The sequence below is a fragment of the Cololabis saira genome, chromosome 2 (assembly GCF_033807715.1).
Source record: "Cololabis saira isolate AMF1-May2022 chromosome 2, fColSai1.1, whole genome shotgun sequence".
NCBI classification, from domain to species: domain Eukaryota; kingdom Metazoa; phylum Chordata; class Actinopteri; order Beloniformes; family Belonidae; genus Cololabis; species Cololabis saira.
In genome coordinates this window covers 27,249,408-27,272,110 of record NC_084588.1, presented here as the reverse complement: position 1 = coordinate 27,272,110, position 22,703 = coordinate 27,249,408, and the positions used below count along the sequence as shown (strand labels likewise).

At 37.1% G+C, this 22,703-nt stretch overlaps 2 protein-coding genes across 3 annotated transcripts; both read left to right on the top strand.

Moving 5' to 3' along the window:
• Positions 1 to 934: 934 nt before the first annotated feature.
• Positions 935 to 8,040, top strand: LOC133420504 (protein lin-7 homolog C). Its single transcript, XM_061710202.1, has 5 exons — positions 935 to 1,125; positions 4,088 to 4,206; positions 4,302 to 4,373; positions 5,308 to 5,517; positions 7,082 to 8,040. The coding sequence occupies exons 1-5, from the start codon at positions 1,089 to 1,091 to the stop codon at positions 7,247 to 7,249; spliced, it is 606 nt and encodes a 201-aa protein (XP_061566186.1). The 5' UTR covers positions 935 to 1,088; the 3' UTR covers positions 7,250 to 8,040.
• An 11,262-nt stretch (positions 8,041 to 19,302) lies between these two features.
• LOC133420489 (large ribosomal subunit protein P2-like) lies at positions 19,303 to 22,365 on the top strand. Of its 2 annotated transcripts, none has more exons than XM_061710190.1 (5): positions 19,303 to 19,395; positions 20,855 to 20,978; positions 21,089 to 21,137; positions 21,845 to 21,943; positions 22,254 to 22,365. In XM_061710190.1, exons 2-5 carry the CDS (start codon positions 20,856 to 20,858, stop codon positions 22,325 to 22,327), a joined length of 345 nt encoding a protein of 114 aa, XP_061566174.1. In that variant the 5' UTR covers positions 19,303 to 19,395; position 20,855; the 3' UTR covers positions 22,328 to 22,365. The 2 variants fall into 2 exon arrangements, with proteins under 2 accessions (XP_061566174.1, XP_061566169.1); XM_061710185.1 differs by having other exon boundaries at positions 22,251 to 22,365.
• The last annotated feature ends 338 nt before the right edge of the window (positions 22,366 to 22,703 follow it).

Below are 22,703 nucleotides of genomic sequence, written 5' to 3'. Positions count from 1 at the left end.
TAGCAAGACACGGAGCCACCCCCTGGTGTTACGGGTAGACTAGAGCAGTGTTTCCCAACCACCTGATTCTAATTAATGGTCCTAATTAGCTTGTCATCAAGGTCTGCACAATTCTGTTGATGACACAGCCACTTCACTTGTATCACGGTGTGCTGAAGCAGGGTAACATCTAAAACATGCAGGACAGTGGGCCTTGAGGACCGAGGTTGGGAAACACTGGACTACAGGTTAAATACAATATGCATACCATTGTTGACCATTGGGGGGAAATAGGTGGTTTAGCATTGGGGGGTCTTATCTGTGTTCTGGGTGGGCACCCCAGGTGAGAGAAATAACAAAGGAGATAGAAGTGACACGGGGTCTTTCCCGTAGCTGGCTCCACCAATGAAATTCATTTGCAAAGAACAGCCCCCTTTTTAGTATAAATTCAACTAGGCTGATGACCACAGTGTGCATTTCTTTCCTACCCACCGTGGTCTGAGAGAAGTGTACCTCCAGCCGGAAAACCTTGTACTTGGTTGTACATATTAAAAGCTTGTATTAACCTTGATTATATTCCACTAGTTTTCTTATGGTTCGCCAGACAAACGAACACGAATCTTTCACTACTTCATGTCTCCTCTTCCCTGTATTTGGCAAAAATAATTTCTTTGTATTTGCTTTTTAATCAGTATGTTGGACTGTTCCATAGCCTCACTCCACTGTTTGAAATGCACATTTTTTTGCTTGCAGTTCTACATGACAGTAATTTAAAATTAATTGGTTCCCTTAATTCATATCTGCCCTGTCTTTCCTGAAACATTTGCTGTATTAATACATGAATACAAATGGATAAAGATGCAGACGCCGTATATAATTAAATCGAAAAGCCCGCTGTTGTTGACTAAAGTCGATGGGTTTTGGTTTTTACAGAGTTCACGTGAACGCATCATGACACTGGCAGCTAGCCTAGCCGAGCTAACGTTGCTAATCTGGTTTATCGCCTCAGTTAAGCCCGCGGGACGATAGTCGGGGCTACCAAATTCACTGCTTTTCACTCCCTTTGAGCGTAATAATTATCTGAGAACCAACGACCCTTCGTTTCCACCATGGCATCACTCGGGGAGCCCGTGCGACTGGAGAGAGGTGACGTTAATTAGCCGCCTAGCTGCGTTTGTTGTGATACGGGCTAGCGCGGTTAGCATCGGCTACACAAATCTGGGCTCATTTTCTCTGATTATTCTCACGCTCAGTCGGACTACCTTTCCTTAATGAGGACTTTCGATCTTCGATTTAGCATATTTGTGACATGTTTTTGGTTATATTATTGTGTTTGCTTGTTAGCTGAGTGGCTGATGACAGGAGGTCGTGATTGAAGTTTAATGAACGAAAATATCTCTTAACAGGACATGTGTCACGAAACTAAAGTATTTTACTCTATTTCTGGGCGTGTTCGTCCTCGCTCCACTAAAATAAGCAGATGTGTTTTATCTACTTCTACATTACAAAATAAGTCACCATATTTGTGATTAAAGTTGCCAGCTGATCATTAACAGCTGATCATTAACAGCTGATCATAAATTAAATTGGAAGATGCATATTAATCATGTCAAATCTAAATTAGCTAAATCGATAGCCATATTATACAAGGTAAAAGATATGTTGAACCAGCGTGGTTTATATATGTTGTATTGTACTACGGTATGTCTATTCCCTACATTACATACTGTTTAGAAATATGGGGGAGTGCATATTTTACCCATACTAAACCGATCTTTATTCTTCAAAAAAGAGCGGTAAGGATTATCACAAAATCAAGTTATAGAGAACCATCAAATGAATTATTTATTAAATTAAGGGCATTTAAATTCATGGATTTAGTGGAATACAAAATAGCATTGATAATGTACAAAGTGTTCAACAGATTGTTACCTAGTAAAATTGTAAGCATGTTTAAAATAAGAGTAAGTAGATATGAGCTTCAAAGGAAACATATGATTGAAAAACCAAAGTCTAGGACTAAAATTAAAGATCAATGTATTACTGTAAGGGGTGTAAATATATGGAATGCACTTGATGAAAAATTGAAGATGTGCCATTCGATTCATGCATTCAAACGTTTGTTTAAGTTTAATGTGTTTGAAAAATATGAGGGATCCAGTAGATGATACTATTACGGAATTATGTTCGGGATTGTGTAAACAATATGATTTTTTTTTTTTTATTATGTTTTGTATGTTGCGATCTGAATAAGTTGATCATGTGAGAAGGGTAGGCGTAAATAAGCAATAGCTTCAGCCTATTCCTTTTCGGTTAGGTCTCTCTTTTTTTTTTATGTGAACTAATACTTTCAGTTGGTGTCTACATTAAGAATGACCTGACCGAAATAAATATATTTTCATTCATTCATTCACAGCTGATCATTAACAGCTGATCATTAACAGCTGATCATTAACAGCCACAGCAACTACCTAGACTCGTAAATCAGATGGACAAATGTAAACCTATACAGAAAAATGATAATTGTATATATTTTCCCAGTAAAACTATGCCCTGTGTCATTTGATATGAGATGATACAACAAAACGCAATTTTGCTAGTTAAAGTGTTAATAAGATTATTTTCAAGGACCAAAATACTGTGTAAAGTTAATCCATAGCTTTTATTAACACGTATGATACCCTGGGCATCAGCAGAGGAGTGTTAAATTGACAAGAAATCATCTACACACTTAATTGAATGAATAAATGAATGAATTTTTTATTTCAAACATGTATATAATAAAAATAAACAGTAACATCTTCATATTCACATATGTTCCAAAAAAGGAGTAGGAAGACATATACACTTTTTCTTAGTTCCTACCCCTTTGTAACTCTATGAATTTACATTATTGTTATTATTATATCTACACAATATCAATATAAATATAGTCTATATAAATACTACGTAAACATGCCTGTTACTACATAATTATCCATATAAGTATATAGAAAATATAAATATTACATACATATTATATCAATATATAGAAAATACAAATATTATATAAATCTATATAAATATACCCTATATAAACTACATAAATATCCCTATAAATATATATTTATGCTACATACCTAATATATTACATAATTCTAACTATCCCTCTCAACATATAATATATACTACATAAATCCACATAAATATCTAAACATATCTTAAGCAAGTATAATATACCTTTTTCCATATTTTATTTGTTTATCACACTCCTCGTTAACCCCTTTCCTCCTCCATATACCTGTTTATAAATAATTTTTTGTATCTCTTTTAAAACAGATTTATGTTAGTACTTTGTTTCATTTCCTGCTCCAAACTGTTCCACAGAGTCACTCCACAATTTCCTCACAAAATTGACTTTGTTCCGATTGTCAAACCATTACTGGGCCATAAACTCCTAAAACTTCAAATGCTGTTTAAAAAACGTTGACTTAAGAATTTACTTTATGCAGTCCTTGGTTATATATGCTTTATTTACGTTTGAAACGGCCAACCTGACCTTGTAGGACTTAATAAATATGTATGTTTTTTGTCTACTTGTTTTGTTTTTATTTGTTTTTAATAGGCATATTAACTTCAAGCTGAAATATTTATAAAACTGATAATCCATTAAATGTATTAATTTATTTTCATCCAAAGTAGTTGGAGCATTTTTTTTAATGTTATTTAAACCAATAAGTAGAGTGTTTTGCAAGCAACATCTTGACCATCATATACGTTTTGATCTTCCAGGGCAACAGAGGGTGCTGTTGTACATAAAACTGTTGTGCAGCTCAATTGCAGTGTCAGAAAATGTAGTAAACTTAAAATGACTTCATTATAAACCAGGAAAAAAAATTATATTTATTTTGGCAAATGTGTTTTGAGCCATCAGGATAATTCTGAACAATTTTAGTGCGGTTAATACAAGGTCAGTCTTGGATTAATATAAAACAACTCAATTGGCTTGTATTTGTTGACACTGATTACTGACATTCACGCACAGGAAATTATTGCTGTTTTGAATTTTCTGCACTGGCAGATATGGATTCCAAAGATTTGATGGTGGTGTATTTTTTTCTGTTGACAGATATCAACCGTGCAATTGAACTGCTTGATAAACTCCAGAGGACAGGGGAGGTGCCTCCTCAGAAGCTTCAGGCGCTGCAGAGGGTCTTGCAGAGTGAATTCTGTAATGCTGTCAGAGAAGTGAGGCATTTTTTTTTTTGGAAGGATGGAAGTCTGTCCACTTTACTGGTATTTAATTTTGTTCAGTTTGTTTATTTTGTGTTCTTTCTTTTCAGGTTTATGAGCATGTGTATGAAACTGTGGATATAACCAGCAGTCCTGAGGTCAGGGCCAACGCCACAGCTAAGGTAAACCAAAATCAGTTACTTTCTGAGGCTGGCTTCCCATCGATGACATGGGGTGTGCGTTGCATGTGTAATATTGATACTACAGACTTAATGTACAATATTATGAATACTGCATCAATGCGTCACGGCTGTATGTGTGTACTCACTATGGGAACCTTTCTGTTTGTGGTTCAGTTGCCTACACAATCTTTTTTTGAAAATAACCTTTGCTTTTTCTAATGGTAATAAATGCACAGATTTTGCTTTATATCAATTGAAAAGTGAAGACAAAAGAAATGACCAAATTGTAATTTGAGACTTGGAAATTCAGAAAAAAATATTGTCCAAACTGTAAATATATTCTTTATATTGGCTTCACACATATTGGCTACACACTATACTGCAATTGAATGTGTATTGTTGTTGATAAAGGTCAATATCATGTCAAATATTTTGACTGTATTTTTCTGAAAACCACTGCCGTCATTTTTAATTCATGGGTGTAAAAATAAACACCACAACGAAACTCTTGAGAGAAAGCACCTGCAATACAGTTGAGACATGTGTAATGCAGCCATTGTGGATCCATGACACATGCATCATTTATAGTTACTTATTCCTATAAGTCATGGGGAAGTGCTGGAGCTTATCCCAGTTGTCCTCGAGTGAAAAGCAAGGGTACACCCTGGACAAGTTGCCACGTATAGACAGCCAGTCACACATGCTCACGCTCATGGACAGTTTAGTATCACCATTTAGCCTAACAGGCATGTTTTTGGACTGTGAGAGGAGTTCAGACTATACAGAAAAATTCTGCCACTGACCAAATATTTTCTTTTATATGAATTTCAGATGTTTTGTTCAATAAAGGTTTTTCTATCACACTTTTCTTGAACAGTTCACAACATTCGTTGATTGCAATAAAAGGCTGAAGACATGGTTTGCTTGTTTATAGGCTACAGTGGCAGCTTTTGCAGCAAGTGAAGGACACTCACATCCACGAGTTGTGGAGCTGCCGAAGACAGAAGAAGGCCTGGGCTTCAATATAATGGGTGGAAAGGAGCAGAACTCGCCTATTTACATCTCAAGGATCATCCCAGGAGGCATCGCCGACCGCCATGGAGGCCTGAAAAGAGGCGATCAGCTTCTCTCTGTTAACGGGGTGGTACGTTCAATTAAAGAATCATAACTTACACAAGCGTGATTACTTTGATGCTTGACTCACACCTCTGTTTCAGTCTCTGCCCTTTTTGTTTGTAATTTATACGTCCGTGTACATCTTTATCTATAACATCCTGGACAGAAGATAAATTATATTTAGTTTGAATGTTAATACACTATCAGTTTTGAGAAAAAAAAAATGGAAGTTAATTCAGTTGTTAGTAGCCACAGACCACCCAGAAGAAGCCATCAATATCTTGTTTAAGCAAGGGGTTCCATTAGTGGACATCCAGTCCTTGATGTCCCTAAAGGTGCGGGTATGGTTCTGCGTCACAAACACGCAGAGCACACGGCGCACCCGTGACGCCGTCACGAATCGTTCAGAGTACTCCGTCTCTCCATTTGGTCGCGGTGCAGTACCCCCCGCGGCCACTAGTTAGCGATCTTTTTCTGAATGGTTTATCCGACTTTTTCCGGTCACAGTAAATCAAAGAAATAAGGACAACTATTGTGCAAAAAACAAAAACAAAAAAAATCACATATAAACGAAGAAAAAAGCCCTGGAAGTTCACTACTGCTTCAAACCGGAAACCGGAAATGCTTCGCTTTCAAACGAACCAATCACAGCCCTCTCCGTCTGCGTGTGGTCGGCGTCTCCTCGACGCGTAGTTACAATTTTCGGGAGGTGCACGTCACTGACGGCGCATGTGACGGCGTGTCCTCTGCGTGTACAAAAACCACACGCCGTAGACACGGCGTCGTTTTGACGCAGAAGCATAATTCAGCCTTAAGACCTGCCTGAAGTTTAAGATCTGTTTCATCTGGCTTCATAGACAAATAGAGCTGCGTATCATCAGCATAGCAATGAAGGTTTATGCCATAATTCTGCATTCAACGAGATTGGCCCTAGCATTGAACCCTGCAGAAAACCATAGCAGACCCTCGTCTGTTCTGAAGAAACCTCGTGTACATGAACAAACTGGAATCTGTCAGATAGATATGATATAAACCAACCTAGAACTGTCCTTTTAATCCCAACCACATTCTCTAATCTGTGCAGTAAAATAAACTTAAGTAAATAAACAAGAAGTCCAAGATTACGCTTTTAAATTGAGAACAAAGTGTTAGTTTCTGGTTCCTAACTGTCTAAAAAATGTGTTTTCAAGGGATCAACACTGAGTTACAAAGCACAGACTTTCTCCAAATATTTGTGCATTCAAAAATGTGTCATATATTTTTTCCTTGTTTTCACATTCTCAATATACAGTAAAATTTTAAATCAGAAATGTTACAACACTGCAAATTGAAATAGTGCATTAATAATCGACACGTCTGCTTTTTCTTATTATTCAGTATTTTATATTTGTGTCACATTTATATTGGAGCAGTTTTCACTTCTGTACCAATTAAAAAAACAACAAAACAATGTCTCTGTTCCTTCAAGGTTAATGCATAACTTTTTGATCTTAACAGCTGCTTTGTATCATTATATAATAACTCGAGATTCTTAGTCATGTCCCTTACTGAAGGTATTGTACATTAAATCTGTTGTTTTCCTCGTCTCCCAGAGTGTTGAAGGTGAACATCATGAGAAAGCTGTGGAACTCCTCAAAGCAGCTCAGGGCACAGTGAAGCTGGTAGTGAGGTACACCCCCAAAGTCCTTGAGGAAATGGAATCACGCTTTGAGAAAATGAGGTCAGCGAAGCGCCGGCAACAGAACAACTATCCTCAGTAGGATTTTTTTTTTTTTTTTTTTTTTCTCTCCATGTTGATGCCCAGCTTCCATGTCTCTCCTCCTCTAGCTTTCTGACCATCTGTTCTGGTCTCTCCCTCTCATCTCTTTGCCCTCCCAATTATAAAAGATATAATTAATTTTATTTGTAGATCTTCGTCATACATGATGTATTGTTCTCCACCTCTGTAGCATTTTTGATATTTGCCATTGTTACTGTACCAGACACTAAACTCTAGATGAACACTACAATGATGACGATTGTCAGTGAGAGTCACACCATGTGCATTATTTCTGAATTGACAATTTGAATGCAACTTTGAATACTTTTGAGAAAAACTGTATGACTCCTTTGACAGGAAAGGTAGTGTGTGAGTGTGTGTGTGGGGGGGGGTGGGGTAGTTATTTTTTGTTATTAAATCACAGCCACTATCAAGTGCCTCAGGGCAAACACATTTATCTTATGTACTGTCAACTAATCTTGTTTTTTCTTTTGGTTATTTAAAGTTTAGTATTGGTGATTCAATCTTTGTGACTGAAAATACAACATACTTTGAGTTTATTAGTCTAAAACAATTTTTATTTGATATAAAACCCTTAAACTGCAGAAACTTCAAAAGATGCAGTTTAATTATTATTGCCTGTCTACAGGCATGTCCAGAATAGAGAAGTTTGGAGGACATGACAACATTTTATATCAGTTAAAAGAAGATCAGATGTTGAATAACTGTAACCACTGTACGGTCACTTGAAAACAGAAAACATGTAAATTTGAAGGTTTTTCCTCTGGGCTAAGTTTTCTAAGCCCAGCACCGACTTTATTTGATGTAATGGGGTCTCAGTAACTTGTGAAATTACAATGGTGCCACCACATACTGTAGATTCATACATTCAATTTTATGAGAGAAGGAAACCATAGGAAGCACACATTTGGCAGTTAGGACAAACTGTTTTGGTTTCTGATTAACTTGTTATCACTCACAGTTCCACAGGGAAGTTTACATACACTCATAATGGAAAAAAATCAAATGTCATGGAAATGTTGGACTTTTAACAAATTCTGAGAATAACTTTTTCCTCAGGGTCAGAATGAATGTACAGTACATCCTAGAAATTGGTGGACAAGTTTTAGAATTTTGTTTTCAATAAATAAAAGGGGAATCCAAAACAGTTCTCTGTACTTTTGTTAGCTTTCAAAAAACGTCAGGCAGCGTTCTTGTTAGATTTTGGACTGCTTAGCTGAATTTGTAGAGTTTAGTTAAAGTGGAAATGAAGCAGTCAGTCAAGTATACATTATTTGCTAAATGGATATCCACTCTATTCACCAATTATGTAATAAACATGAAAAACGTAATACAATAAAAAATAAAAAGAACTCCCGTTATAGCTTTCATAGCACGGACGCCGCCATCTTGGCCGTGACGTCACGGGGTTGGTTGGTACTTGCTCTGAGTATAACTGGTGCTCTACAGACCGCCCTGTACACACTGACATCAGTCATCAGTCCGCCGCAAGGAAAGAGCAGTGAGACGCACCAAAGAGGCAGGGAAGAGACAGGTAATAGCCCCTAACGCAAAGGCAGTATTCACAAACATCAGTCACAGAAACCTAGCTGTTTGACATCATCATCACTGAAATAAAGTTTCACATCTCCCGCATTGAACACATCTTTCATTCCAAACAACAGCACTCATAACACCTGTCGCTGACAGCACAGACACTCCCCCTAGATCTCCATATCATCTCTGCAGCAGAAGAGTTTAGCTATACAATATAGCAGCCAAAAAGACAGTCAGAAATTAAAAATGAACCACCTCTATTATAAACATCCGGGCTACAAAGCAATTCAGCCAAAACCTACGTTTTTCCACACCATACTGCTTCGTAAACAAGGGAATTACGCCAAAATAAAAAAAACTAAGTCTTGTGTCCCCTTTTGCCTATTAAAAAGGCTACCTCTGGTTGCTAACTTCACTTATTTGTGATGAATCATTATTGCACACGATGATGAAAATGTCCGCTTTTTCCAATAAAGATGATTTACTTACAGATCGTGTTTTCCAATACAACGAAATGCATCCAACTGCCTCTGGGTTTTACGTCCATTTTCCACTCAAACAACAATAAAAAAAACGTGGCTTTTATACTCCACAGCACGGTCAAAAAAGTTCACCTCTGCTCTGCAGCAACACCTGCGTCCATCAACATGGTGTGCAATCATCACCGTGATCAAATTAATTTACTTTTCCAGTACTCCAGTACTCAGTACTTGTCCAGGGCCCGCACGCGCAGGACCTGGGGACGTGCGGGCTTGGACTTTTTTTTTTTTTTTTTTTTGTGTTTACATCAATGTTATGGGCTGGTTATAAAGATATATCTAGTTTAAATAAAATTTTTAATTTATAGATGATCTCGGATGATGGCGGTGTAGTGCGCATGTGTAACCCATATTTGCGTAGAGGAAGAGTTGGCGAGTGAGGAGAGGAAAGGAGTTAAGGCTGATTTATGGTTCCGCGTTACACCAACGCAGATTACGCCGTAGGGTACGCGGCGACGCACACCGTACGGCGCGCGTCGCCGCGTACCCTACGGCGTCGATTTAACGCGGAACCATAAATCAGGCTTGAGAGTTGAACTGTTGTCAGGAATTATTAATGACTTTGCCCAGCGGAAGGCCCGGAAAGTCAAACTGTAGCCTAATTGTAAGTAATGACCCATTATTATTAATATTTGTTATAGTGATAGTCTATCACTAGTTTGTTTGTGTTTATGCGAGTTTATGATGTTTTTATTCGTGGTGTTCCGCCGTGCCACCAAATTTCAATCTGCGCGCTGTGTGGGTTTATTCTCAGCTGTTGCACTGCCGGTGTTCTGTCGCACACCGGCGCACTGTGTGCGTTATGCTGTTGGTTATAATGTGCTATATATGGGATTTTTTTTTAAACATATCTATCTGCGCTGTGCTTGTGTTAAGGGTTAAAGCTGTCAGTAGTGCCCGTTGTCATTTGAATGGTGATGCATCTGCTGTGAGATTGCGTCAATCACAGCGTGTCTGTTTTACATTGTGATGGGCAGGGCTCGGTTTAATGATCTTGCATCGGGGCTCGGTGATGAGTTGTTTCGCCACTGGCCATAGGGTTGCTGACCTCCACAGTCCTCTCAATCTCGTCCTCATCCATGATCTTTCGCAAAAACCACTTGCTGTCCTGTCTTGTCAATAGAGCGTTCAAAGCACCAACCAACCCCGTGACGTAAGCACCGACGTCACTTCAAGATGGCGGCTCGCTAGCCAGAGAACTAGATAGAAACTACGAAAATAAATGTGTTATTTCTATGGGTTTCACAATTTATAAAAATCAGATTTTAGACAAAGTCGTTTTTTTAATATATTTAACCACTATCAGTGCCAAAACATGCACGTTTCATTTCCACTTTAAACTGGTTGGTGTGCTGGCATGGGCCTGACTTTGAAAAACTTGCTTTATTTTTATTTATTTATTTTTTACGTCCTCATTTTTTTTGGAGGTACAAAGCTCAACTCCTTCATCGAGACCTCCAAAGTGATATAGACCTGAACATGACAATGTTCCAGCAGCTCCCACTCTGTGGCAGGCCTGATCAATACAGGATTTAGTCAGATTGGATGTCCTTTCAGGTTTTGACCGAATGATTGTCACCTCTGGATAATTTGTCTGTACACATACTCATTTAGACTCACAATCGTGGGATGGGGAGTTTATTTTACAAGTGACTATAAGAGGCATTTCTGTCGTGTTTGGATCTGCAACCCTTATTCTCAGATCTGCTCAGAGGTCTTTGACTTTCTCATCGTACTCTGTGTTATTCAATCCAGTGACTGCTCTCAAATAAATATTTTTTTACGTAGGCAAAAAGAAGCTACCAGTTGTAGTCAATCATGTCGCTAACAAGAAATGCAAAGCCTTGTAAAATTATTATTGAGGCATTTTGGGACTAAGAGCGCCACTGATTTAATTACTTAAGTGGCTGTAAGGGTGTTTCTGACCCTGTGCTGTTTAAAAAAAATCAAAAACAACAACAAAATAAACCCAGAGGAAATTAAAATACTCACCTTGGAAACCATGCCCATTATGTCTGTATGTAAACCTCAGACTGACACCGTAAATCAGGAACTAATGTATGTTACTTTCTTGCTTAATGACTGAAATGTGAGATACTAATACATATACCTCATATAATTACCATAAAAACCGAGAGATAAAATGCATGTGCCAGATAAGTCCATCCCTCCTGATCTGAAAGAAAAAAGCAAAGAATAATCAACAATTCTTGACGTTAGGAAAAACCAAGTCTGCAAATATACAGTACCAGTTTACTTAAATGCAGCAGACAGTGCCGTCTAGTCAAGATTGCACTCAAACATTTCCTCCATCAGTGACGGGACAGTAAAGGTCAGCGGTTTTCAGCAGTCAAACCAGACTTAGAACAAATGCTTCAAGAATGACTCAGAATTTCTCATTTTTATTTATTATTATTTTAATTATTATTATTATTATCATTACTATTATTATTTTTTTTAATTATTATTGTTGTCATAAATATCGATTTAGGAAATGAGTGTAAATCAAGAGAATGTTGTTGCGTTCAAGGGAAACATCAAAGTTTAGTTTTTTTGGATTTCCCAACTAGGCATGCTAACTATCGTACAAACTCATCAGCCAGAAAATGACGTCCTTGACTTCCAAAAACGATTATTATTATTATTAAGGATTATTATTATTAATAAATAATTAAATGATTTCATTAAATGCTCTCATACAAGCAAGCCTTCATCTGATGAATATTTGAAAGACTATAACTATAACGGTTGCTAAACTGGACACGTTTTAATCAGAATGTCCTTTGACTACCTAAACGTAAATAAATGTGAATATGGCCTTTCGGAGAAAGCTACTTACTTCAGAAACAGAAGAAAGCCTACAGACTTAAATACATTTGAGCAATAATTTAAAGCCTTCTTATCTGTGTGTCAACATGTCTTATTTTCTTCCTATCACTGACAAATGTCTTTGCAACATTAAATCTAAGTCCGTGCAATGTACTGATTTAAGAAGTTGAAATGAGAATGACAATAATCATTTAATTTCACAATACTGTCAAATGATCAGGTTTGATCTTGCATGTTTTTACGAGGCTAACGTTAAATGGTATAGTTCTCGTTCCCATATACTTCTCTCATAAGCACTCACGTTTACTTGTACATCACTACACTTTAAAATATTGGATATTTTTGAAGTGCATGTTTAAGTATTTTATTAATAATGATATGATGAGAAAGTGTCTTGTTAAATATTAGTCTTAGACAAACGTATCCATAATGAGTTCGGATCCAACTTGTTACTCTCACATGCATCACATCAATATAAATAATCTGCAAGTCACAGTTTGCTTGAAACTAATGTATGATCTAAATGTATAACAATATCAGTGCACATCTAGACCTTTCTGTCTTGTTTGGTGAAGAGAAAGGGACTTTTGTTTAGAACATCTCATTATTCATTGTGCACGACAGCAAAATATCTCCAGAACAAATTGATTTTCAGAGATTAATTCACATTTGATTGTTTTGTTTAGCATGTTGTGAACTGTTTTAGCCTACTAAGCCATACTATTTTCCAGTCTGGCATCATTGAGGAACTACAATGGCAATGAAGATTTAATGTACATGATGTAAAAACTAGATTGTGGATAAAATAGCATTAGTCTTCACTGCAGCTCTTTTTTTTCCTCCTTTTTTTTAATGGCTCTAGTGGCCTTTATTAGCAGTAATTAGACAGGAAATGGTGCAGCAAAGGTTTATGGGCCAGGACTCAAACGTGGGGTGGCTGCATGAGGACCGTAGCCTCCGTACATGGCGAGCTTGCTCAGGTGAGCTTTCTGCCGCAGGCTTGAGTTTTGTCATACATATCTGTAGAGATGGGACACTACTTTTTTGGCATCTGGTACCATAATAGATAGCATAAATACTTGAAAACCGTCTTCTTGCCCAAGGCATCTGAAATTTGATCAGTTAATATATTCTCTGGTGTTTTTGGCATTGTCTACACCATCTCTTTGTATGCAGCTACCTTGAATGTCAGGTTCATCTGCAAGATTGTTATCACCTGCATCTGTGGAAGTTATTGATAACTTCTATTGAGTTGTAGATTACTTGAATATCCTAAGAAAAACTACAATACATGCGAATCATGTGGTCCAGTTGTGTTTCATGCTTACAAATCAATCCTGCCAAACTGTAAGCTGTGGAAGAAAATGAAAGCTGAACATACAAACTTGATGTAAATTGATCATCTATGCAAATAATTTACAAACTGAAAATAATCCATATTTGTGCAAAATTTTAGTACAGTTGGTTATTGAAAAATATAAAATTGTAGCCAGATGTCTAATGTAACATAAGATGTTTAACACCAATGGATTGTGCTCACACATGCATGACATTGGGAAGTGTGGACGGCGTTTTTCCACATTTAAATTGCCATATCAAACACCACTGAGAAGTTGCAGCGAAGATCTACCCATGGTAATAACCCTGCAATGTGGTTAATGATTGTCAGAAGGCTTGTGGAAACATTTTAAATATTTTTTTTAGAGGGATTAGGGCAACCTTTATGCTGACATCAAAGAGGGGTTAGAGACCAACACTTAAGCTACTGGGAGCAGAGTCTGGTGTACATAAAGGTATTTATGTATAGTCTGTCCCTTAATTTTGTCTAATTGATCGATAGCTTGATTGTTTCACTCCTCACATGCACACGTGTATAGAAAATCAGGAAAAAGTAACAAGTCTTGGTTCTGATGTTGCACAGGCCCAGCTTCCACTGAATGTCACTGATCATTGTCTGATTTGGAAAGCACCCTTCAACTTTTTACCTTGTCTACATATCAGAATGCTCAATAAAATATTTTTTATAATTATTTTCTTTTGATATTTTCCACAGTTTTTATAAGTGATTTTCCTAAAAACAGCATGATTGGTACTTCCATTTTGACTGTGTACCAGGGCCGCCACAGCGTGTCTGAAGAACAGTTCAGACTCAGATGAACTGTCTGAAAGCAGCTCCGCTCCTCTGAGCTCTGAACTGATCTTCTTTTCTTTATAGGACCAAGACCAAACTTGTAAGATTTGTTAAAATTTTGATAATGTTGTGAGATGTTTTAGTTGGTGCTTATTTAATATTAATCCCTGTAGATGGAGTTATCTTATTTTGTGTTGTCTGGTTTGTTATCTCATTTAATGTGTTACATTGATGTGGAAATTAAAATGTTGTGTAGAACATTCAAATAGTAGATACTCAATAAATTGTGCTTACATTTCTGAATTTGAAACGTCTTGTTGCAATATCTTTTATAATTTATTTTTTTTATGTCAACAACAACCATCAAAAGATACAGCCAGGAGAACATGATATATAACAACAATAAAACTTATTTTTCCTGCTTAAAAGTAGGTCTTATGTTTGTTAACAAATACTATGAACATGTTGGAAGCCTTTTAGCTGATTTCCACTGAGTAGTGCAGTTTAGTATGATGTTACTTGCTTCCATCATCAAAAGTTACAAACTGCACCAGGGTTTTCTTGGCATCCTCCATTGGGGTTTTAGTCGACAAAGAATCGTCACTTCTGTGTGCATGGAGATGCACATAAGATGCATCATTTTAAAGTTTGTTGTCCAGAACAAGGTCAGCAGCTTCTTGCTAAGATGAAAGAACACCGCGTGCAGAATGCACTCCACAGTCATTCTTTCTTAACAGAGTTTCTTGATTTTATTGACTCGACCTGACACTAATGAGCAGGTTTGATGTTGCGCTGTTATGTATCAAAGGGAGTGGAAAGGTTTTTTTGTTGTTAATAATTATATTAACAAAATAGAAACTATTTTTATCTGCCATGGTTGAAAAGGAGAATGTGTTACCAGTTTAAATAATGATGATTCAGTTACATCAATTAAAGGTAGGAGTAATTAATGTTATTGATAATGCCTGCGTTTGACTGAGATGTGTAGGGAAGAAAACTCACATGCATTCCTGGATTACATACAGGTGGGTTTTTTTTAAGTTTTATTCTAATTGACCTTGATTTTGTTAACTTTTTGAAGCAAACATTGTAGATAATCAATAATTATTGGTGTTGAGACTACTACTCTCATTAAGCATTTGCTCCATACTATGCGTGTAATTAGATTTGGATGTATATGTACTGCATATTATTCTGTGCTGAAATCTGTAGATGGAGCTCAGCAGCAGATCAGGGCTGTTTACCTGGAACCAAGCACTGCACGTGACCAATTCATTAAAACTGGCTCTTCAGGCTACAGCTTGACACCACACACAGCTGCTGTGTATCACAGTATTGATGCCATCCGTCACATACGCACATGTGTGGATGATTCACTTCCTCATTTCTGGCAACCGAAATCAGTCACACCACGGAGCAAATGCAGCACCAGCAGGGTCCAAGGAAGAAGCATCAGCAGGAGCCAAAGCAGCAGCCGTAAAGGAAGAGGAAGTCTGTTTCTTGTCCACACACATTCATTCTATAAGTCAAGAAAGAGAACATTTATATGAGTTTTCTTTGAGGCAGCACTCCAAAGAAAATATGGGCCTGACAAGAACCGGCACTTACTAAGAGGTAAGTAAACTGATGTAGTTTCACAAATGTGCAGTGTTAATGGGGAGGAGAAAGTTTTTATATGATTATAAAATACAACATATGTGTATGTGACTGGAAATTGATAAATAAAGCTGACAAATAATGAGCCATGGTCTAGAGCACAAACTTTTTTTTTACTTTTATATTTATTTTACTTCTTTGAAAGGGTTTTTGTGATAAACTGTAAATAAAGAGTTTTTGTATTTAGAAGTTAACTTTATATATTCTCAATTGCAACTTGAGTGTTCTCAAATAAAATCAACCAATGGTTCATAAATATGTTGGGAGAATTGCACCCATGAAGTATGAGATTTTTAGTAAGTAAGCAGTTTTTACTTTTTTAATAAGAATAAGAAGCTTTATTATCATATATTATGAGTCTGTATACAGAGACGAGGTGGTGCGGCTGTCGTCGTGGTGCAGAGACAATAACCTCCTCCTGAACAGCTCCAAGACCAAAGAGATGGTAATTGACTATAGGAGGAAAAAGACAGAGATTCCTCCGCTCATCATCAGCGGGGATTGTGTAGAGAGGGTAGCCAACTTCCGGTACCTGGGAGTCCACATGGAGGAGAACCTCCTGACCTGGAGTGTGAACACCTCTGAGCTGCTGAAAAAGGCCCAGCAGAGACGGTACTTCCTCAGGATCCTCAGGAGGGAGAACATCACACAGAGGCTGCTGGTGTCCTTCTACCGAGCCTCCATCTAGAGCATTATGACGTATATATCTGCATCTGGTACAGCAGCTGTACAGCAGCTCAGAGGAAAGACCTCCAGAGGGTCATCACCGGCTGCCCTCTCTCCACACTGGAACACCTCCACCACTCCCTTTGCCAGAAAAAAGCCCAAGATATAATAAAAGACACTTCACACCCCGGACACTCGCTGTTTGAACTGCTGCCATCTGTGAAAAGATACAGACTCATGAAAACAAGGACAAACAGACTCAAACACAGCTTTTATCCAACAGCAAAAACCACTCTTAACAAAAACAGGAGCTAATGTGCAAAAACAAAAAAATTATTGTATGTTGATGAAAGTTCTTGTAATGTTCGTATGTTGATGTATGTGTGGAGGGGTGAATGTGTCTAGATATATATATTTATTTTTATTTCATTTTATTGATTTATTTTTAGTTATTTTATTTTTTATATGATGCGCTGACTGGAGAGCACTTTTAAATGTCATTGTATACAGTGATAATGGCAATAAAGATCTATCTATCTATCTATAATTGTAGAGTAGCCTATAGCTACAACAAAATGTCGTTCGGCAGCATCCTCCAGGGACAGCAGCTACATTCACAAGTCGGAATCCCAAACAGCAAAAATAAAGTGCGGCACTTCTCCATAGTTACTTGTGCACAGGGCAGAAGACTTTACTTACTTTACTTACAAAAGGCTCACTCCTCAAGTAAGGAGGAGACCTGAGCTCAGTGCAGGGCTCTACCGGGGTTATCAGAGGATGAGCAATGCCCACGACTGAATTAGGTAGGGGGACTTGGGGAAAAAATCAGGGATACATTTTTTTTTTTTTTTTGTGATCAAATGTTTTTATTTATTTTTCATGATTTTCTTATTATCAACGGTGGCATCCACAATGATGTTAAACAAACATTAACACATATTGTCACCCCCTTCCAAACCCACCCCTTGGACCTAAGCATTCAATGAAAACAATTGATAATAAAGAAAAACAGAAAAAAAGATAATACAAAGATAATAGAACAAAGGACAAAATAAAACAAAGGCAAAACATAATATCAAAAACTGGACAAGGATAGCTGCAACAAGGTAGTCTATATCAATTTTAAATACATCTTTCAAGTTTAATCTGCTGCCATATACCAAAATAAAATATTTAGTTGTTTTGCATTATGGATTCGGGCTGTAGATATTTCCAGATGGATAATATCAAGAAAAGTCAGATACCAATGGGATGCGATGAGACCAATGAGATGTTGTGTGGTGGTTTCCATCTTACTGCTATTATCTTTTTTGCTGCTGTTAGGCCAGCAAGCAAAATTCGTTTTTGACATAGTGAAGTATTGATTGTTGATAAATTATTTAAAATAAGTGTTTGAGGGTTTATTGGAATATTCTGTACTGTTATTGAGGATAATGCAGTTGCAACCTGTTGCCAGAAATTTGCAACAGGTTGGCATTCCCAGACCATCTGCATGAAGGTTCCTGGTTTATTCTGAGAGCATATGTACATAAAGAGCTAACCAGGATCTTCATGTGGTAAAGCTGGCGAGGTGTTAAATAAGTTCTGTGTACAAATTGAAAATGAATAAGCTGATGATCTGGGTTTCTGGAAGATGATGTTATATTGGTCCATACTTCATTCCAGTTGAAATTTGGGTCCCAGTCAGGTATATCCCTTCTCCATATAGCATCTAGGGCTAATCTAAGTTTATATGACATTTTTGAAATATATTGATATATAGTTGTGACCACACCCCTTGTTTTTAACTTGTCTATTAGCTCATACAGGGGATGTTCAGATAACTTTACATCATTAGGTACACCAGAGGTGTCAAGTAACGAAGTACAAATACTTCGTTACCTTACTTAAGTAGAAATTTTGGTTATCTATACTTCACTGGAGTAATTATTTTTCAGACGACTTTTTACTTTTACTCTTTACATATTCACGCAATTATCTGTACTTTTTACTCCTTACATTTTAAAAACAGCCTCGTTACTTTATTTCATTTCGGCCTTTAAAAAAAACTATCCAGTTAAATTGCTCCATCCGGATAGAGTGAATTTGGTTGTGGTTGTTTCAGATGTTCTTGTCCAGTTTTGTTCTTACATCCGTTGCCCTCAGATTCCTGCAACTAAACTTGGATGTACATTCCAATAAAAGTTAGGATAAATGATAACATGCCTCTGAAGTTTGACTTTTTGCACCATTACAATACTTATAGGCAACTAGTCATCATATCTCCTGCTCTCTGAGACACATGCTCAATAGTACACATATATGGTTCTTTAACATATTTGCATAAGACTAAGATGCATTCATTTTCAATGGCTTTTGTCTTTAATGGCTTTTTCCCCCCTTATATTACTTTTACTTTTATACTAATTAGTTTTAAAACCAGTACTTTTATACTTTTATTTGAGTAAAAAACTTGAGTTGATACTTCAACTTCTACAGGAGTATTTTTAAACTCTAGTATCTATACTTCTACCTGAGTAATGAATGTGAATACTTTTGACACCTCTGCTAATTTGCAAGTAGAATCATTTCTTCATTTCATTTTAAAGAAAGAAGACTTTACTTGTGAAAGATGTAAACACACTCCGGTGCAGCAGGACTGCTCAAAGCTTTCATGTACTTTTCTGCAGCAGCAGAAGAAGAAAGGCTTTCTTCGTTCCGCCTCTGTGACGTCACTTCCTTTCTGCCTGAACCAGCCTCGACGAGAACACGCGCTCGTTCCTAGCTCAAGTGAGTGTCCTCATTTATCACAAATAAAGCGATAACTGCCGGGAGAAAACCCCATCATTCACACAAAATAACCTACTCTTCCACTCCTTGCTGTTTGAAACTATGTATACCCTCAATTTGGTACACAAATGTCTCTTTTTCTTTTACTGTTAGCTTAGCCTAGGATAGCGGGGTAGAAGAGTCTCCACATGTGTTGAACATCCTGCAGAGTTCTGATAGCACACTTTTGACAAAGTGATTAAGTTGAAACACAAGAAGAACATGCTTTTGACCTCTTTCTATTGGAGAGTTACTTATTTTATGTATTTGTTTAAAAGGGACTACGCACATTGATTAACATGAGCACTTGAGTCCATCATGTAAATGTGCCAGATTTAGCCATACAGGCTAATTTACATCTGCAGTCCCTGGCAGGTTGATGGCATATGTAAAAACATTGAAAAACACACACTAAAACCCTAAAACAAAGTACAAACTATTAGTAAAACCATGACAGTCCGAATAATGACAAACAACAAAATAATTATAGCACACAAACGGGTATAAAAACAATAAGCTGAGCCCTATACCAGATTATGACAGCATGTTTGATTATCCAGTAACCACTGTTTTGTGTTTTTAGAGAAGGAATAGAGATGTGATGTTCCTTAGTTGTATAGGTTTAGTGTTCCAGGTTTGAGCTGCTCGATAGGAAAAGGCTGACTGCCCAAAGGCTCTTTTTCTATATGCAGTTTTACAATCCCCTCTGGTAGATGAGTTTTGATTTTGCTTAATAAACTCATTGAGTGGAGGGGGGGCAGACCATGAAGGATTTTATAAACAAGTAAAATGTCTGCAAACTTAATATTTCCCCAGTTTAAAAAAACATATTTAGTTAAAATATTACAATGATATCAATTGGACTTTTTATCCAATGTTTTCAAAGCCTGCCTATATATGTTTTTACACTGATTGTAATGCGGTCCTTCATCCTACCTTCCAGTAAAGTAGGTTCTGGGAATCATGTGTTTGCCTGTTTCAAAACACCCTGATAAACATGGTTAAGTCATTCACAGACTTTTCCCGAGTTTAATGCCATGCTGTTGATGAGCCATAATAAGAATCAGGTGTGTTGAAACAGGGAGACGTGTAAAACCTCCAGGACCAACTATGTGCATGCCTGTAAGCACATCAACAAATATAAGGAAAGAGATGAATATTTGGGAATATTATTATTATTATTATTGGGAATTGCCACTTAAAAACTAATTTGTGTGGGCTACTTTACATTAACCCAAAATGCAGATATGAATCACCCTGGGAGTGAACACATTCAGATTCAGATGACTTTATTATACATAGACTGCAGGGTGTGTGAATGTGCATATTTATATGTACATACGCACTAAGCAAACAAAAGTTTGTGTTGACATGTATCCATGTAATTCATTTTAATTTACTGGTAAAACTTGTGTTTCAGTATGCGTTACGTTGCCGCTTACCTGCTTTCTGCCCTGGGTGGCAATGAAAACCCAGATGCCAAAGAAATCAAGAAGATCCTGGAGAGTGTTGGCATTGAAGCTGATGACACACGCCTGCAGAAGGTACAGTTGCCTGATCGTCTTTGTGATTCCAATATTGTACCGGCACTCTGATCACCAGCTGCTCCACCTTACCGTTTCAGATTTTGATTTAGTTTGATCTTTTTAAACAGGTCATCTCCGAGCTCAAAGGCAAGAGTGTGGATGAGGTGATTGCCTCCGGTGAGTGTGCCATTGTGTATTTTGTGGAGGTTTTATTACCTGTGTCTCATGAAAAAAACCTTAAGATTAAAGTTGTGTTAAAAGTATGTATTTGCCTCTTTGGAGTTATACAGTAATATCTACACTAACATACACCTTGTCATTTTATTAAAATGAATTTGGCCATATGTTCTTCCAATTCCAAAAAGGTGATGGCAGGTCTTAACCTGTTTCTGATGTTTAGCACTGAGAGAAGGCAAAAACATTTGACATAAAGGGACTTGTTTATGACCACAAATGAGTATAGCAGTGGCACTAATAATTGTCTTCCTACTAAATAGTCCCATGCACTTGTCTGATACATTCTGAAGACCTGAAATATTTTAATTCGGGGACAATCGACACATAAAATACTTTTTCATATGGATATCTTACAAATGTAGAATGGAAGACTTTGTTATAAAAAGTTTGAGCTACACAATCACTCGTATCTATTGAATAGGTGCGTTAGTATTGGGGATAATTTCCTGGTTTGATGCTCACAAATGTACTTATTTTTTAAATCAACTTGAATGTTGGTGGTGTTAATTTCACATTAGTAATATGAAAAGAGATGTAGTGTCTACTATATAATGCAATTGCTAGATCATATCCAGTATTAAATGTTTTTTGACCTCTCGTGTCAGTGCTATCACATTTGCTTTATGTCTGCCAACTTGTGTCCTCAGGTTACGGCAAGCTGGCCAGCATGCCAGCAGGTGGTGCCGTAGCTGTTGCCAGCTCTGCAGCTCCTGGCGCAGGCGGTGCTGCTGCTCCTGCTGCTGCAGGTAAGCATTTCAGCTTATCACCTTGCTTGTCACTACTTGGCACACAAAGACCTTGTCTCAGCATTGTATGTTATGATTAAACGGGTGCCAAACTAAGTTGATGTCGTAGAACATAAAAGTATTCTGATACATGATTTGCACCTCACACACTGGACCTGGTAAGTAAAAGTAAGCAAGTTGTGTAATTAGACTTTTAGTTGGGTCATCGTGTAGCTAAGTTGTATTTTCCCTGTTTGCTGAAACAGTACTTTGAAGTGATTCCACATGTACAAAACAAAATTACATCAGCTACTTTTTTTTTTTACAGCAGAAGAAAAGAAGGAGGAGAAGAAAGAAGAATCTGAGGAGTCTGATGACGACATGGGATTCGGCCTCTTCGACTAACCTTGTTCAAATGATCAATAAAGTTTTTATAAACTTGACTTTTGCAAAATGTCCTTTCTAAACAGAAATGTTTTTGTTGCTCAAATTTATTCAGTTTTAGCCCAAGATTTTAAAAATAATTTTATCACACAATAAGTAATAAATGGATGTATGAGCTGGCCGATTCTAGACTTCATATTCATACTGTACTTTTAAAAAGGTAGAAATGTAATATGGCAGATTGACACGAGTTGCTTAGAACTGTAAATTTCAGTAAAAACCTTTAATGCATGTGCTTATGCTTGCAGGACACTAGGTGGCACTATTTCTTAGAAAAGGGTAAAAGATCCTTCAGTCTGCATACTTGAGTTAGCAATTTGAATAATTCATAACGATG

Excerpts from the sequence above, each read along its gene's own strand:
- LOC133420504 (XM_061710202.1), top strand. The coding sequence starts at position 1,089 with ATGGCATCACTCGGGGAGCCCGTGCGACTGGAGAGAG. Across the intron at positions 4,207-4,301 it reads TCTGTAATGCTGTCAGAGAA|GTTTATGAGCATGTGTATGA; the intron begins GTGAGGCATTTT and ends CTTTCTTTTCAG. Across the intron at positions 5,518-7,081 it reads TTCTCTCTGTTAACGGGGTG|AGTGTTGAAGGTGAACATCA; the intron begins GTACGTTCAATT and ends CTCGTCTCCCAG.
- LOC133420489 (XM_061710185.1), top strand. The coding sequence starts at position 20,856 with ATGCGTTACGTTGCCGCTTACCTGCTTTCTGCCCTGGGTGGCAATGAA. Across the intron at positions 21,138-21,844 it reads GGATGAGGTGATTGCCTCCG|GTTACGGCAAGCTGGCCAGC; the intron begins GTGAGTGTGCCA and ends TTGTGTCCTCAG. Across the intron at positions 21,944-22,250 it reads TGCTGCTCCTGCTGCTGCAG|CAGAAGAAAAGAAGGAGGAG; the intron begins GTAAGCATTTCA and ends TTTTTTTTACAG.